A 14,971-nucleotide genomic window follows, 5' to 3' on the forward strand; every position below is an offset into this window, starting at 1 on the left:
GGGTGGAGATGGGTAGGTTTAGGGATATGTAAAGTGGGAGGAGTTGGATCTCAAGTTGATGGAGTTGGTGCACCACTGTAATACCAGTGTCCTTACATGGTAACTCCTCAGGAACTGTCCACTTAATATATTTAAGTGTTTACACATACCATTCAGTGGGTTGTTACATATGTGTAGTTACACAAACATTACAGCTGTAGATACTATGTACCAATGTGTACTTACACTGTGGTTACATACTACGTACACATCTAGTTACTATGTAAGTACACAGGTATTAGGGCCACTTAATATAAAGTGGGACCAGTAAAGGTAAGAATGACTCGTATATATTGTTAATAATATTTCAAGATTAACACTTACTGGACTGATGTAACTTTGGTTAACGTGACTGTCCTTACATTTTTTTCTCGTCTTGTTAAAAATCTTAAAATGTATCAAATATGATGCTTTTGAGAGGAAGGTTTAGCTGTACATCTCTCAATCATTATTTTACCGCATTTCATTATGCACAATAAAAACTACACCGCTTTAACCATTAAACTAAGCATTTTAATATCATCTTACTAAAACATTATTGGGAGATATAAAGTAACAACCGACATGCATTTTAGTCTGCTATACTGTTATAAAGATCTCACTGATTTACACTACAAGCTATCAGAATTTAATCTTTTTGGCCATAAAAACACTTTTTTTCCTCACAGTATTTTAATAAACTGTTCCATATAAATAAATAAACAAACATATAAATAAGACTATTATTTCTTAAGTCGGGCTTTATCTTATAAAATTATAAAATTAGCTTGTCTCTATTAGACTGTATAGATCTTTACTGGCTAGATCTGATTTTCATTTTATTTTTCATTTGATTTACACTACAAGCTATCAGAATTTAATCTTTTTGGCCATAAAAACACTTTTTTTCTCCTCACAGTATTTTAATAAACTGTTCCATATAAATAAATAAACAAACATATAAATAAGACTATTATTTCTTAAGTCGGGCTTTATCTTATAAAATTATAAAATTAGCTTGTCTCTATTAGACTGTATAGATCTTTACTGGCTAGATCTGATTTTCATTTTATTTTTCATCAAAATGGCTTCATAGCTCCATATTCAACAATACTCACCTCTGAGATGGTGAATCTGACAGCTACAGGTTGCTGAAGCATCAAACTAATAACCAATATGCTTACAACAGAATGTAATGAAACATATCAAATGTTAATAAAACACAGGAATGTATTTTTTCACCTACTTTTGGTGACATTTATGCCCTGATCACTGGTTAATTTCCTTCCCGGTCAACTGAGACTGGTTTTATTTTAGCCATCCTGAAATATAACCTCCGACTTACCTCTCTTAAAAGTACAGTACATGGAATGCACCAGCATCATTTTATTAATGCCAAGGTTACATTGCTACAGGTCAGCACTGAGCTGGACATCTGTCAGCCAGTATTACTATCAATCCTAATGAAAAGCAGAGGTGAAGGGCAGTCCCATTATATCAGCAATCAGCGGCCAGACGTCCTGATCTGTGTCTTATTGCAGTTGTCGTTGCATACATAATCACGGGCAAATTATCATGACAAATGAAGTCACATTATGGGAGAAATAGTGGGGTGGTGAATCAAAATGTCAAAAGAAATGAACAGTACTGACACATTGTGCTTGGCATTTACTACACAAATATTATCACAATATATATGTACATTGGGGTGCAAAACCACTTTGAATTGGGAAATATAGGCTTAAAAATTAAATAACTGAAGACAACATATAATTAATAATAAAATTAATACAATGAAATTCAAATAATACAAAGATTTGATATAAAATGAAAATAAATATTTAAAGGGGGCATAACACACACAGTTTCACCCAATCTCATGTTAATCTTGAGTACCTATAGAGTAGTACTGCATCCTACATATCTCCAAAAAGTCTTGTTTTATCATATTTATAAAAGAAAGATACAGCTTTACGATTCTCCCCGGAAAAAGCCGAGCTCCTGGAGGCGCGCCGTGGGCGGAGCTAAAGAGTGACGACCACTTGTGCTGATCGCCAACAAAACACAAATTTGATGCTGTTTCACTTACCGTCTGCAGTTCTGAATCATGACCGGGATATTTTATAGCTGGGACTGCTCCATCTTTCAGTATCAAACGATGTGCAAATGAACGACTCTCTTGAATGAATGGTTCAAAGATTCACTCATTGTACACTTAAAGGGGGCATAACACACACAGTTTCACCCAATCTCATGTTAATCTTGAGTACCTATAGAGTAGTACTGCATCCTACATATCTCCAAAAAGTCTTGTTTTATCATATTTATAAAAGAAAGATACAGCTTTACGATTCTCCCCGGAAAAAGCCGAGCTCCTGGAGGCACGCCGTGGGCGGAGCTAAAGAGTGACGAGCACTTGGGTGCCGAATGCCAACAAAACGGACATTTGATGCGGTTTCACTTACCCGTCTGCAGTTCTGAATCATGACCGGGATCTTTTATAGCTGGGAACGCTCTATCTTTCAATATCAAACGATGTGCAAATCCAGAGCAAGTCCCGTGCAGCGCTGTCGCCGGATGAAGCGCGTTGATGGGCGCGATCTCGCTCTAGCTCTTGCTCTGGTCGATGCGTGCACGGGCGCGTTCTTCTGGGAGAAATGCCCATATAAGGAGTTCCACCCTCGTTTACGTCATTAAGAACCACATTAAAGGCAGAGTAAGGGATTTCTGGTAGCCAATGTTGATATTTGAAATCACCAAAACACTGAACGCGCTCTCCTCCACATCATGAGTAGACACGCCCCTTATTGCTGATTGGCTACAAGTTTGTTTTGCGATTCGGCCCGAATCAGTTTTTAAAGCGTTTTTGAAAAATCACTTACTCTGCCTTTAAGAGAACTCTCCTAAAGGTGTACGAACCCGGAAGTAAGATTTTTGGCACAGAAATACTCTGTCATATGTCCAAATTGTTTTTTGAAACTTTGTCCATGCTTAGCATGAGAATCCAACTCTTTAACAGTGTAAACTCTGAATGCATGAAACAGCATTGTACCCCCCCTTTAAGATACTACTAATTCCAGGTCACTAATCAAGTAAATTTGTGACATTGATCATGGGAGCAAATACTAACACTTTCTGAAAATCATGGACAATTTTTGCACTCAAATTGTGATGATAAAATAATTTGCAATGAAAAAAAATGGAAAAATTATTAATAAAAAGCGAAACATTTTCACTTGTGGTCTCAGATTTTTGAAGCCCATAATATGAAAGGCCCACACTGACTGATTACATCCAACTTACTACATCATTTGAAGAGTCATTAATTGTATTTTTCAAACATGTTATTTATATTAGCAAACCAGATTTGAATGTGTCATTCATCAAGGAGATGAAAAAGACTAGGGACTATGGGGGGAAAATAATTAATCAAATGACACAACAGTGAACATGTTTTAATACAATTTATCAAACAAATCTCCTGCACAAATAAATGAACTCAACAAAAAAATTTACAGTAGAAACAACATAATTAAAAAAGTATCTGAAAATAAATATGAAGCTGATTCATGTGATATGGATGCACTTCACTAAACATTTAATAATGAGCAATAGTGATTCATGAAAAGTAATATACAGTATAAATTCATGAAGAAATAATTGAAATATATTATTTTATTCAAAATGTAGTATCTTTATGTACAGACTCTCATACATACATACATTTATACAATGGACGATGAAATTCCACAGCCAAATAAAGAATTCTCAGTCAATGGAAATTGTTCTCTCTTGATTTCTAAAAATAATGTACCAAATATCGTACCTAGTTCTCTTAGTGCCTCCTTCAGCTCATAAAATACAACTAGTATTGCAAACTGGCAGGTAAACATTAAATAACACTATGGAGAATATCAATATTCAATGATCTATACATTATTGCATCATCAGAGAGCTGCAGATGATTACAGTCTCGTGACAAATAAGGATATCACCGAGAGATGAAAGGCCCACGGTTTTCCTATTACACAGTTTGTTTCATGATGAAAACAGGTTGAATCTACTTATATGACGAAAAGAGGAACCTGAACACGTGTGAAGAGAAATGCTGTGTTTCCTGTTAAAATGGAAAGAGTGGGCGGCACCGAAGTACTGGTGACTGAGCTTATTGACTACACCATACAAGACAGCACACAGGCCAAAAACTGCATCACAGGCTCCCTGACAACATCAAGCCGTTGAATGAACACGTACTGTCCTACGGTAAGATCTGGGATGATTTCCGACAGCGCCTCAATACATGTGCTTGTCTGGAGTTGGTTGGTTGGTTGAGTTGAAAAGGAAGACCATGATAATTCAAGTCTTTCAGGAAGCAGTTCAACACTTTTTCTTGTTTATTTTTATTGTTTCAAATGCAAAAGCCCCCACAAAGACGACATCCTTCCTGGGTTTCGTGACGGTGAGGACAGTTGAGGATAAAGTTTTAATAAATACATCACCGTTTCAAGATAAGCATACAGCCGTAGCGTGCCATAGTTCGAGAAACAACCGCTCCGATGTGGGCGCTCGCTCAGTAAGGCGCAAATAAGATGGAGCCCGTGGTGGGTCGGATCGGTCCCGGAGCGGCGCGGAGAAAGGAGTGCGGAAGCGAGGCCGTCTGAAAGATGGAGGTGTTGGGATGAGCGTGGAGGGAGATGGACGGGACTGTGGTGGGGCAGAAGGGTGTGGAGAGGAAAGCCGGTGAAATGGGCTTCACCAAGTCGTTCTGCAGGGCGAGTTTGGCCTGGAGGAAAAAGACAAATCACTGAATCACTTTGGCGGATATGTATGTCAATAATGAAATCAGTGCTGCACAATTAATCGAAAGGAAATTGATTTTATGGCCTAGTGTGAATAATAAACCACAAGAGCCTGAGTCGTAATTAAAAACTGAGACTGAGTGATTCCATTTTTTACAATATATACCATATATTTGTGAAAAGAACAATATTAATAGTTTAATACTTTAAAAATAATAATTACTATTTGATTACTGTTGCTATAATTATTATTATTTATGGCTATTTTAATTGTTTACTGATGATAATAATAGTAATAATAATAATCATATAATGAAAAAATGTATTGGAACTATAAATACACATAATTTTAGTTTAAATATTTTACTATAATAATAATAATTATTATTATTATAGCTGATAATTATAATTATTAATTATTATTATAATTATTACTTATTATTATTTACTGATAATAGCCACAACAACAACAATTAATATAATATTAATTTTAAAAAGTTAAAGTTGTTGTTATGTGTAAAGTATTAAAATATGTCTAAAGGCCCGTTTACACCAAGCACGATAACGATAAAGATATAGTTCTAAAAATCGTTCTCAATATTAAAGAATAGCAGAGTCCACACTACAACTATAACGATAAAGGCACAGAGAAACGATACCATTGGAATCATTTTCAGAACGATTTTTTTTCAGAACGACAGCCAATCAGAATCCATCCTGCTGTAACGAGCTCGAGAATTTAAAGCGGCGGAGGCGGAGTTTAGAGAACTGTTCTACAAACAGTAAGTTGTTTCAAACATATTTTGCATATAATCTGAAAAATGCCAAGCGAGCGTTGAGTCCTTGTGAAGCATTAGCATCCCAAAGAGGCATTTGTCAGCCTAGAAAGTGCACAACAAACTCCTCCCAGCATTGATACTTGAGATGCGAGTAACACTTGATGAAAGCGCTTGATTATGAAGAGCATAAATAATGCATTACTGCCAGAGAGCCGGAGCTCCGCTGCTGCTTGTTGTAAGGGCTGTATTTGGGTTTGGTGGGTTTGCCTGCCACTCTGTCCTTGTGCCGCCTACTGGAGATATGCTGTGAAGAAAACAGAATTCATTACCATTGTAATGCAACCGAAACCCATTTGTGACCAAACTTAACACTGAACCAAATGATCAAAGCCTAAACTGCATAACATGATGTACAACATGCAAATTGGGTAAGATCAAGCCACAGAATCACATTACTATTAATAGTGCTTTCATTATTCATCACTGTATGCGTTACGTCTAGTTGTCAACTGCATAGATAATGATCATGCCAAATGCAACCAAAGATGCATTCAAACTGAACTGAATACCTGCTTAAGCTGGATTTCTGAGTTGACGTGGACATCACAGATTTCACAATGAAACGTCTTGTTCTGTAAGCCTGAGCCTTTGTTAAGTTGTGTGGCCTGAACTTTGAGTTTGGACCCGGGTCTGGGGTACGATTTAATGGGTCCAGCTCCGTTTCGTGCCTCCAGCATTGTTTTGTGCTTTGAACCTGATGAAACAGACAAAGCAGGATGTTTTCTCTGGCTTAACAAGGGGAAAATAAACTAATCTGTTTATTCAATGCAAACTGTAAGGCTTTGGTTGTTAGTAGTTCATTTCTTACACTGGTTATTTAAAGGAGCAATAGGTGATTGTCTTCAGAAACATTTTTTGTTATGCTGGTTGAAAGTCTCTTCACATCCCGATAGCAATCATTAAGTTAAGTGGTTTAAATGTATTTGTCTGTATTTATATATTCTGTGGAAGGTGTAGGATCAAGAAATGTTCGTCTAATCAAAACGTTCGGTCCGAGCGTTTTAATATGCTGTCCTACCTGCCTGTCAACATATGTATTAGCATAACTCTGCGCACCCTGTTCGCGCAGACAGAATACGTCATCAGTGTGAGTGTAAATGCGTTCAGGGGGCGTGGCTTTGGACGGCGATTGCAGGAAGGGTGGGACGTTCGCTTTCAGTGCTATCAGGCTAAAGTTAGCATTTTCCAAGATCTCCTATTGTACCTTTAAGTCATTAGAGTTTGATTCATTTCCATGAATCAGTTTAAAATTACATTACTGTTCAAAAGTTTAGGGGGTCTGTGAGATTTTATTTTGAGGGGGAAAAAAAATAATAACTAAACTTTTATTCTGCAAACACCCATTAAACTAATCAAAAGTAACAGTAAAGATATGTATAATGTTACAAAAAATTTCAAATGTATTCTATTTCAAATGAATGCTGTTCTTTTGAACTTTCTACTCATCAAATAATACTGAAGTTCTAGTTTTCACAAAAATATTAAGCAGGAACTGTTTTCAAAATGGATAATAATAATAAATGCTTCTTGAGCACCAAATTAGCATACTAAAATGATTTCTAAAGGATCATGTGACACTGAAGACTGGAGTAATGATGCTGAAAATTCAGCTTTGCATCACAGGAATAAATTACATTTTAAAATATATTCAAATAGAAAACAGTTATTTTAAATTGCAATAATATTTCATAATATTACATTTTTTTCTGTATTTTTGATCAAATACATGCAGCATTGGTGAGCAGATAAATAAATATCGACCCCAAACTTTTGAACTCTAGGGTATGTTTCAATTATAGACTTTTGTATGACTGATTCAATGTTATTCAATGATTGTTGTTTATTACTGTATGTAATTCTTATAGAATTCTTCTTAATGTTCACTTAGCAAAAAACAGTGGGAAAAAGATTTTACTGCATTTTTCTTGCATTTTTTAAATCGACTTGCCAAAAATGGATGTTTGGTTGAAATACCATTTCTTCTGATTGAAAAAAAGCCTTTTAAACAATTTCAGAGCAAATATGAAAATATTGAAATATATAGTGAATGTCATCAAAAGCATGACAAATATGAATATATTAATACTAGTCTGACTGCAGCACACACATCTGAACATATTCCTCTCCCAGTGTGTCTGGATAATGTTTCTAAGCATTAAAAAAGACAATTTCTTGCAGATGAAATATTTTAAAGCTGAGCATAACTAGATGAAATGCATATCGACTACATAAATGCCCATGACTTTTTAATATTTGACTAGTTTCCATGACTTTTCCAGGCTTAGAAATTGCCTTTTTAAAAATCCACAATATCTCCAGATTTTCCATGACTGTGGGAACCCCGTCTACATTTCCCAGTTCTTCATACATTATCAATGATGATCCTCACATTGCTAGGCTGGTTTTGATTTATGTCTTAACTGCAAGTACATTCCCACACTCCCAAACCCCGGAGGGTCACTCTATGAAACATTTATGATAAAGAAGAAGGCATAACCATGGGAAAGACATTGCGATGCAGAGGCAGATGTTGGCCACACCTGTGTTGTGTGCCTCCAGCTGTGAGAGGGAGTTGACAACCACTTTGCACAGCGAACAGTACAGGAGCTTCTTGGCTTTCTCCTCCTCTGTCTCCGTGCTGGGCTCTGACGGGGCTGTTGGCAGCGCTGCTGGTTTGGAGGTGTTCTTCAGGGCCGCTGCATGTCCTGTCGGCTCAGTGGGTGGGCTGGCATGCGCGGGTGCCGTCTTGCAAGGGTTGGGCACTAATGCCACTGCAGGCGCAGCGGGAGCTGGCACAAAGGCTTGCGGGGAGGCAGGGACTTTGTGCGCAGCCAGTGGCTCTTCACTTTTCTCTGGGAACATGAGCGAAAGAGAAAGAAACAAGGAAAGAGCAGATCTGACAGTTAGTGGTTAAGGGCTCAGCATGTTGTATTGTGCACTGGCACATTTTTCAACTCCTTCCTGTCTATTTTTCCAGCATTGTGGGTTTGATATAAGGCCGTTCACTGCAAGGCACGTGTTCTAGTTTCTACATCAGATGACTTAGGTGAAGAAGCAAGAACAGTGTCTACGTCAATAAAGAAATTAGGGCTACACAATTACTTGAAAAGAAAACTGATTTTATGGCCTAGTGCGATTAATAAACCACAAAAGGCTGAGATGTAATTAAATATATATAGTCTATATGCACACATTCTTCTGAGGTTTTATGGATGTTTTTTTTGTTTTTTTGTGAAAAAAACAAAAACAAAACAAATAGTGAACTATAAGCAGAAACTCAAATGCCTTCCTTCAGTTCACCAAAATAAAGGCTTAAGAGCTTAAAAGGCGTAATTAGACTTGAGTGAATGCATATAATAATAATAATAATAACAACAACACATTCTTCAGCTCTATAGTCAACATGCATCATGTACTTCTGAGGTTTAATGGATATTTTTTAAATAAAAAATAATAAAAGCTTGAAGGTTAAATTAGATTAGCATATAAATGCATACAATAATAATAAATTATTATTTTAACACTTTTCAAAGAAGTAATTCTTTTTTCAGCTCTATAGTCTACATGCAACATGTACTTTTGAGATTTAATGGATTTTTTTTTTTTTTAAATAAGAAGCATATTAAAACAGTCAACCATAACCTCAAACTTCTTCCTTCATTTCACCAAAATAGAAGCTTGAGGGTTTAAAAGCATGTTGTAGTAGTTGTAGTAATAATAATAATAATAATAATAGTTATTATTATACTTAACAAATATAATTTTTTTTATAGATTATTTTTTATATTTTTTTAACTCCTTCCTGTTATTTTTTTTTCTTAAAGGGGTCATATGATGCTGCTAAAAAGAACATTATTTTGTGTATTTGGTGTAATGAAATGTGTTTATGCGGTTTAAAGTTCAAAAAACACATTATTTTCCACATACTGCACATTATTGTTTCTCCTCTATGCCCCGCCTTTTTGAAACGCGTCGATTTTTACAAAACTCATCGGTCTGAAAAAGCGAGGTGTGCTGTGATTGTCCAGCTATTCAGTGCGTTGTGATTGGCCGAATACCTCAAGCGTGAGACGGAAATGTTACGCCCCTCACATACTGTTGATGCCGTGTCCGGCCGGAGCGACGAGACATAAACATTAAAACCCATTACAAACGAGGCATTTGTTGCATCCAGTGGGGACATAATTACTGATTATAATGACTTATACTGTCTTTTTACGCGTTGCGTTGCATTGCATCGCGCCGCGTAAACATAAAACCATGTTTGCATTTGTGATCGGAGAAATGACAAACAACAAGTGCTACTCTACTGCCCAAAACTCACGTTTGAATCATCAGTGGCAATGAAAAACACAGCGGCCTAGCGTGAGGCCGGTATAGAGTGAGCTGAGGCGGGCTGGACTCCGCTTTGTCCACGGTGAAAGTTGATGTATTTCCTCAGCGACCAGGACGGATCAGCTCTAGGCATGACGAAGCGGATATCATCCTCTTTTGGAAGGTCAAACAAAGTAGTTTCGCTTTCACAACGAAGCACACAGCGTCTTCAGGACATGGCTGCAGCGTCAACAATACTACAGTGAGAATAAAAGTTACGCCTTCTTTCTTTTGCGTGAACATTTGGGCGGCGTTATTCAAATCTTCCCACATAGTGAGGTAGAAATGTGTGGGCGTGTTAGAACGAGCCGTTTTAGGAGGGTGTGGTTAACTCTTAACTTTTATAAAGAATATCTCTTTGGTTTTGAGACTTTAGTGTTTGCAACTTTACAGATCTTCTTTATGCACCAAGAGCTTGTAACACTCCAAAGAGAAAGGAAAAATTGAAATCGCATCATATGACCCCTTTAACCAATTTGTGTGGTTGGGTTTGATAAGGCCCTTCACTGCAGGCAAGCGCTCTAGTTTCTATGTCAGATGAGTTACACAGGGTCAGGCTCCCTTGTAACGCGCTTTGACTGCTCGGGTCCGGCATGCTGTAATGTGATAGGACGTGACCCCGGGATCGCCCATCACCCTTACGCCCTTGTCATTGCGTTACATGCCGCGGGAGGCCCTAAAAGCACTTGATGTCGAATGCCTGTACTCTCCACCCACTCTCTAACAGGCCTCTGAGGGAATACTTCGCTGGTTTATATGAATGTCACTCTCTGCTCGTGCTTTTTTTTCTCTCCCGGAGGACTCAAAGCAGCCAGAACAGTCTAATGTTCCATCGTACAGTGACAGTACACCCGCTGACACTAACCTGAACCTCTAGGCTGGAACTGCTGCTCTTTTGCATTTTTGTTTCTCTATCCAAGTTTGAGTTTATATTTCAAATCTACCAAAGCATGGTAGGTAGACGTGGAGACATATGCCTCTTTGTTCTTGTTCTCAATATTTTTGCAGTGAGTCATAAAGAACGTATTGTAGCTGAATAAGAAAATAGATAAGAGATAAAGTACAACTATTTGGCAAACTTTTCAAAACTAACAGAAATCATAGGCTCTGTTTCAAAACCTAGTAAGCTTCCTCATTGCTTACACAGGCAGCTGCCTTTTAAGCCAGTTTGGAACACCCAATATACAGTAGGCAGCAATTCTTCATAAAAATCGAAAGCATACAAAGACAGCAGCACACACAAATATTGGGTACAACAGTCAATTTTTAATTAGATTAAACTTTACTTAATAGTATTTGGTATTAAATTTAATTTAACTGAATTATAGGAATATTTATAAGTCAAACAGTAGCTCAAACAGTAGAACATGGTGCTAGCAAGGTAAGGTGGCAAGGTAATGGGTTTGGGTCATAAAAAAAAAAAAAAAAAAAAATATCTTGAATTATAGCTCGTAATAAAACGGCAGAAACATTATATTTCTAAAGTTTGGGGTTGGTAATTTTTTTTTAAAATGTTTTTTGAAACGTTTCTTATGCTCACCAAGGCTGCATTTATATACAGTAAATAAATACAGTAAAAACAGTAATATTGTGAAACACATTATTTCACAATATTTTTAAATTTTTTAAAGTGCTCTATTTTAAATGTTAATTTTATTCTGTGATGGCAAAGCTGAATTTTCAGGAGCCATTATCAGTGTCACATAATCTTTCAAAAATAATATTCCAAAATTCTCAAGAAACAATTATTATTATTATTAATGTTAAAAACAGTTGTGCTGCTTAATATTTTTTATGGAAACAGTGATGCATTTTTTTTTAACAGGATTCTATGATAAACAGTAAGTTCAAAAGATCAGCATTTATTTGAAACGGAAATTTTTGTCTTTACTGTCACCATTCAAATTGGTAGTGTATAATTCCGACTTAATGCCTTAAAATATAGCCTACGTAGGCAGCTTCCTAGGTTTTGGAACAGAGCCACAGTGATAACAATTGGCATTTGTTGTTTGGACGCAGATCAAGCAGCGACCGCAATATTGAAACGACCTTGCTCTATCTTTTCTGAGAAAGTCAGTAAGTGCGGAACATTTCTTGGATCTTAAAACAACAACAACAACAACAACAACAACAGAGCAATTACCGTGTGCACACACACCCTGTGCGTACATAATCCAACACACGGAGTTCTGAAACATTACATAAAGCGGGCTCTTATGTAAAACACTGGAGCTAGCAATTTTAATGATTTAGTGCTTGAAGTTTTCCCATGTAAACTAAATCTGACTGCATTGTGCGTTGCCAGGGCTCGGGGAGAGACGGCAACAGCAGCCCCCCTCCCGAGTCTCGGTCCGAGCTCAACGTCACGTTACTATGACGTTGTGACAGCAAGGACCCATAAGCCATCTGTGAATCAGGCTGACATTCATTTGGCCTGATTTGTGCAAAGACACTGCATATCAATGATGACCACCACTGCCTAATAAATTAGGCGTACCCAAATCTGTCTCCAGCTAGAGAACGAGCGCATTTGGAAAGTATGCACTGGCTCGGATTTGCACCCCATAGGGCATGTGTCTTGGTGCATCCCGGTCTCGATTCTTAATCAGACACAAGGGCCTGAAATTGAGTGGGTCACAGCGTGAAGCAAAGATCAGATGATTATGTTCTTTGAAATGTAACACAAATCTAATTCAGTCAAATCAAAGGCCAGGGAGAAAGAAAAAGAAAGAAAACAACAGCATCCCAGCACGCATCAGACCTGTTCCAATTCTGTATGCGTTTTCCATAATTAAACATTTAAACGCAACACAAAAATAGACAAAAAGATCATGTGCGGGAAACTCAATATGCAGGTCATGATGAAACAAGCAAACAGAGCTGCAGGAAAGTGATCTGTTGTTAGCATGATAAAGCATATGGGTGATTACTGCCGCAGCAGGGCTGCACCTTACCTCGGCACACGAGCAACGAGCACGTTTTTGAGCTTGATGGATGGCCCCAGTCATCCTAAATTGGCTTTTACGAGGAAAAATATGACTACATACAGTACACACAAACACAAGCACAAAGATGGAGCGTAAACAGGGTTTGGGGGTTAGAGCACTGGAGAGAAAAGCATGGGCGTAAACGCATGGAGAGGGCAGGAGTGGAGAAACAGGACGGAACAGGTGATGTGGAGCAAGAACAAAAGGAGCTATTAACCTGGTTGGTCAGAGCAGCTGGCAGTGACTGCAGTGCAGGAGGAAGTGGTGGTGGTGGTGATTGTCTTAGCGCCGCTGTCCTGGGCGGCTGCACTTTTCTGCTTATTTTTCGTGGACTCCTGTGCTTTGAGCTTCTTGGCATGTTTAGTGCCTTGGTAGTGCGCCTCGGCTTGGCTCTACAAAGGAGAACAAATGAACCATCCAATCAGGCTCATTTCTCACACTAGCATCTACCATCATGGACTGCAATCTCACACACACACAAACAAACAAACAAACACACACACACACACACACACACACACACACACACACACATCTCAAACTTGCTTTCAATAGCAGGCACTGTTCCAATCAAGGTAACGATTAGATTGAGATGACCGAATTTTCCAGAACCTTAGAAATAGAGGCCGACACTGTTTGTCAGGAGGGAATTGATTCTCAATGGAGAAAACAAAATGGGTGTCGATAGCCAGCACTCATTGAGGCCGTTAATATAGAGTTTACTCATATCCTTAATTCCAAGTGAAGATTTAAAGGGAAAATGACTACTTCACACTTAAACAGAGCGAGATGGAGCGGGAGAGAGAGAGTGCTTATGAGGGATTAGGATCCCTTTGAATATCTGACTGCTAAGAATTAGGAGCTCAATTTCTCAATTTTATGACATCAAAAGTGACAAAGTCCCAAAAGACCTGTAGATGGATTTTCTCTCCAAACGCTGAAACTCTGTCACGTTCACTAACTGCAAGTTTAAGGGATTTCTGACAGCACCGCTCATGGATGTTTTTACTGCAGATTATTCAAAGTTTGGCTTAAAATAGCGATTTACAGGAATGTCACTGCTTTGTATTAATTTTTGTCCTTCATTAATGAGATAAAACATTTAAAGCAATAGGATTTTCATTATGATTCAAGAACTAAGATCTAAGGTAAGGGCCGTTCACACTGACAGAGACTGTTCTCAGAACAACAAAGAATAAGAAATATACAATAAAGAACTATTACTCATAAATAATTATTTAATTAAAAAATCTATTAATTTTTATCTATCTATCTATCTATCGAGATTTTTGTTTGCACAAGGAGTGCTCCACACAGAAATCTGATCTCAGCATCATCCAGTCCATCTGGAATGACATGAAGAATCACAAAAAACTGAGACAGACTAAATCCAGAAGAACTGTGGCAATGATGTTTCAAAGAAACCTTCCTGCAAAGCTACAGTGGAAAAGTTTTAGGCACTTGCGTAAAAATGCTGTAAAGCATGGATGCTTTCAAAAATAACATCATATATAGATTTTATTTATCAATTAACTTCTATTAACTAAATCAAATCAACATTTGGTGTGACCACCCTTTGCATTTTTTTGTCCTTGGTACACTTGTGCATAGTTTTTCAGGTAGGTTTCTTGAAGTGTCTTGGAGACATTGTCACAGTTCTTCTGGATTTAGTCTGTCTCAGTTTTTTGTGATTCTTCATGTCTTCATGTCATTCCAGATACACTGGATGATGGTGAGATCAGATCTCTGTGTGGAGCACTGGCTGCTGTCAGATTCCTTGTGCATACAAAAATCTCACTTGATTATTTCAATCAATGGCAAAAGGAATGTTTGGAAATGAAACTGATATTTCCTACTGACACACTACAGCAAAAGATAGAAATAACTGGCCTAAAACGGATTTTGTGTTTTTTTTTTGGTGAAAATACTAATGGCCTAATATATATATATATAT

General features: G+C 37.5%; 1 protein-coding gene across 1 annotated transcript in view; it reads right to left on the reverse strand.

Moving 5' to 3' along the window:
• Positions 1-3,736: 3,736 nt before the first annotated feature.
• Positions 3,737-14,971, reverse strand: part of LOC107714360 (zinc finger protein 385B-like) — a 120,013-nt gene continuing 108,778 nt past the window's right edge. The window contains exons 5-9 of the mRNA XM_016520181.1: positions 13,235-13,409; positions 8,197-8,508; positions 6,166-6,350; positions 5,799-5,900; positions 3,737-4,801 (exon numbers count right to left, since the gene is read on the reverse strand). Of these exons, the coding sequence (XP_016375667.1) occupies positions 4,589-4,801; positions 5,799-5,900; positions 6,166-6,350; positions 8,197-8,508; positions 13,235-13,409 (987 nt within the window). The 3' untranslated portion in view covers positions 3,737-4,588. The remainder of the gene's footprint in view (positions 4,802-5,798; positions 5,901-6,165; positions 6,351-8,196; positions 8,509-13,234; positions 13,410-14,971) is intronic.

This window comes from Sinocyclocheilus rhinocerous, unplaced genomic scaffold (assembly GCF_001515625.1).
Source record: "Sinocyclocheilus rhinocerous isolate Xijiao unplaced genomic scaffold, SAMN03320098_v1.1 scaffold449, whole genome shotgun sequence".
NCBI classification, from domain to species: domain Eukaryota; kingdom Metazoa; phylum Chordata; class Actinopteri; order Cypriniformes; family Cyprinidae; genus Sinocyclocheilus; species Sinocyclocheilus rhinocerous.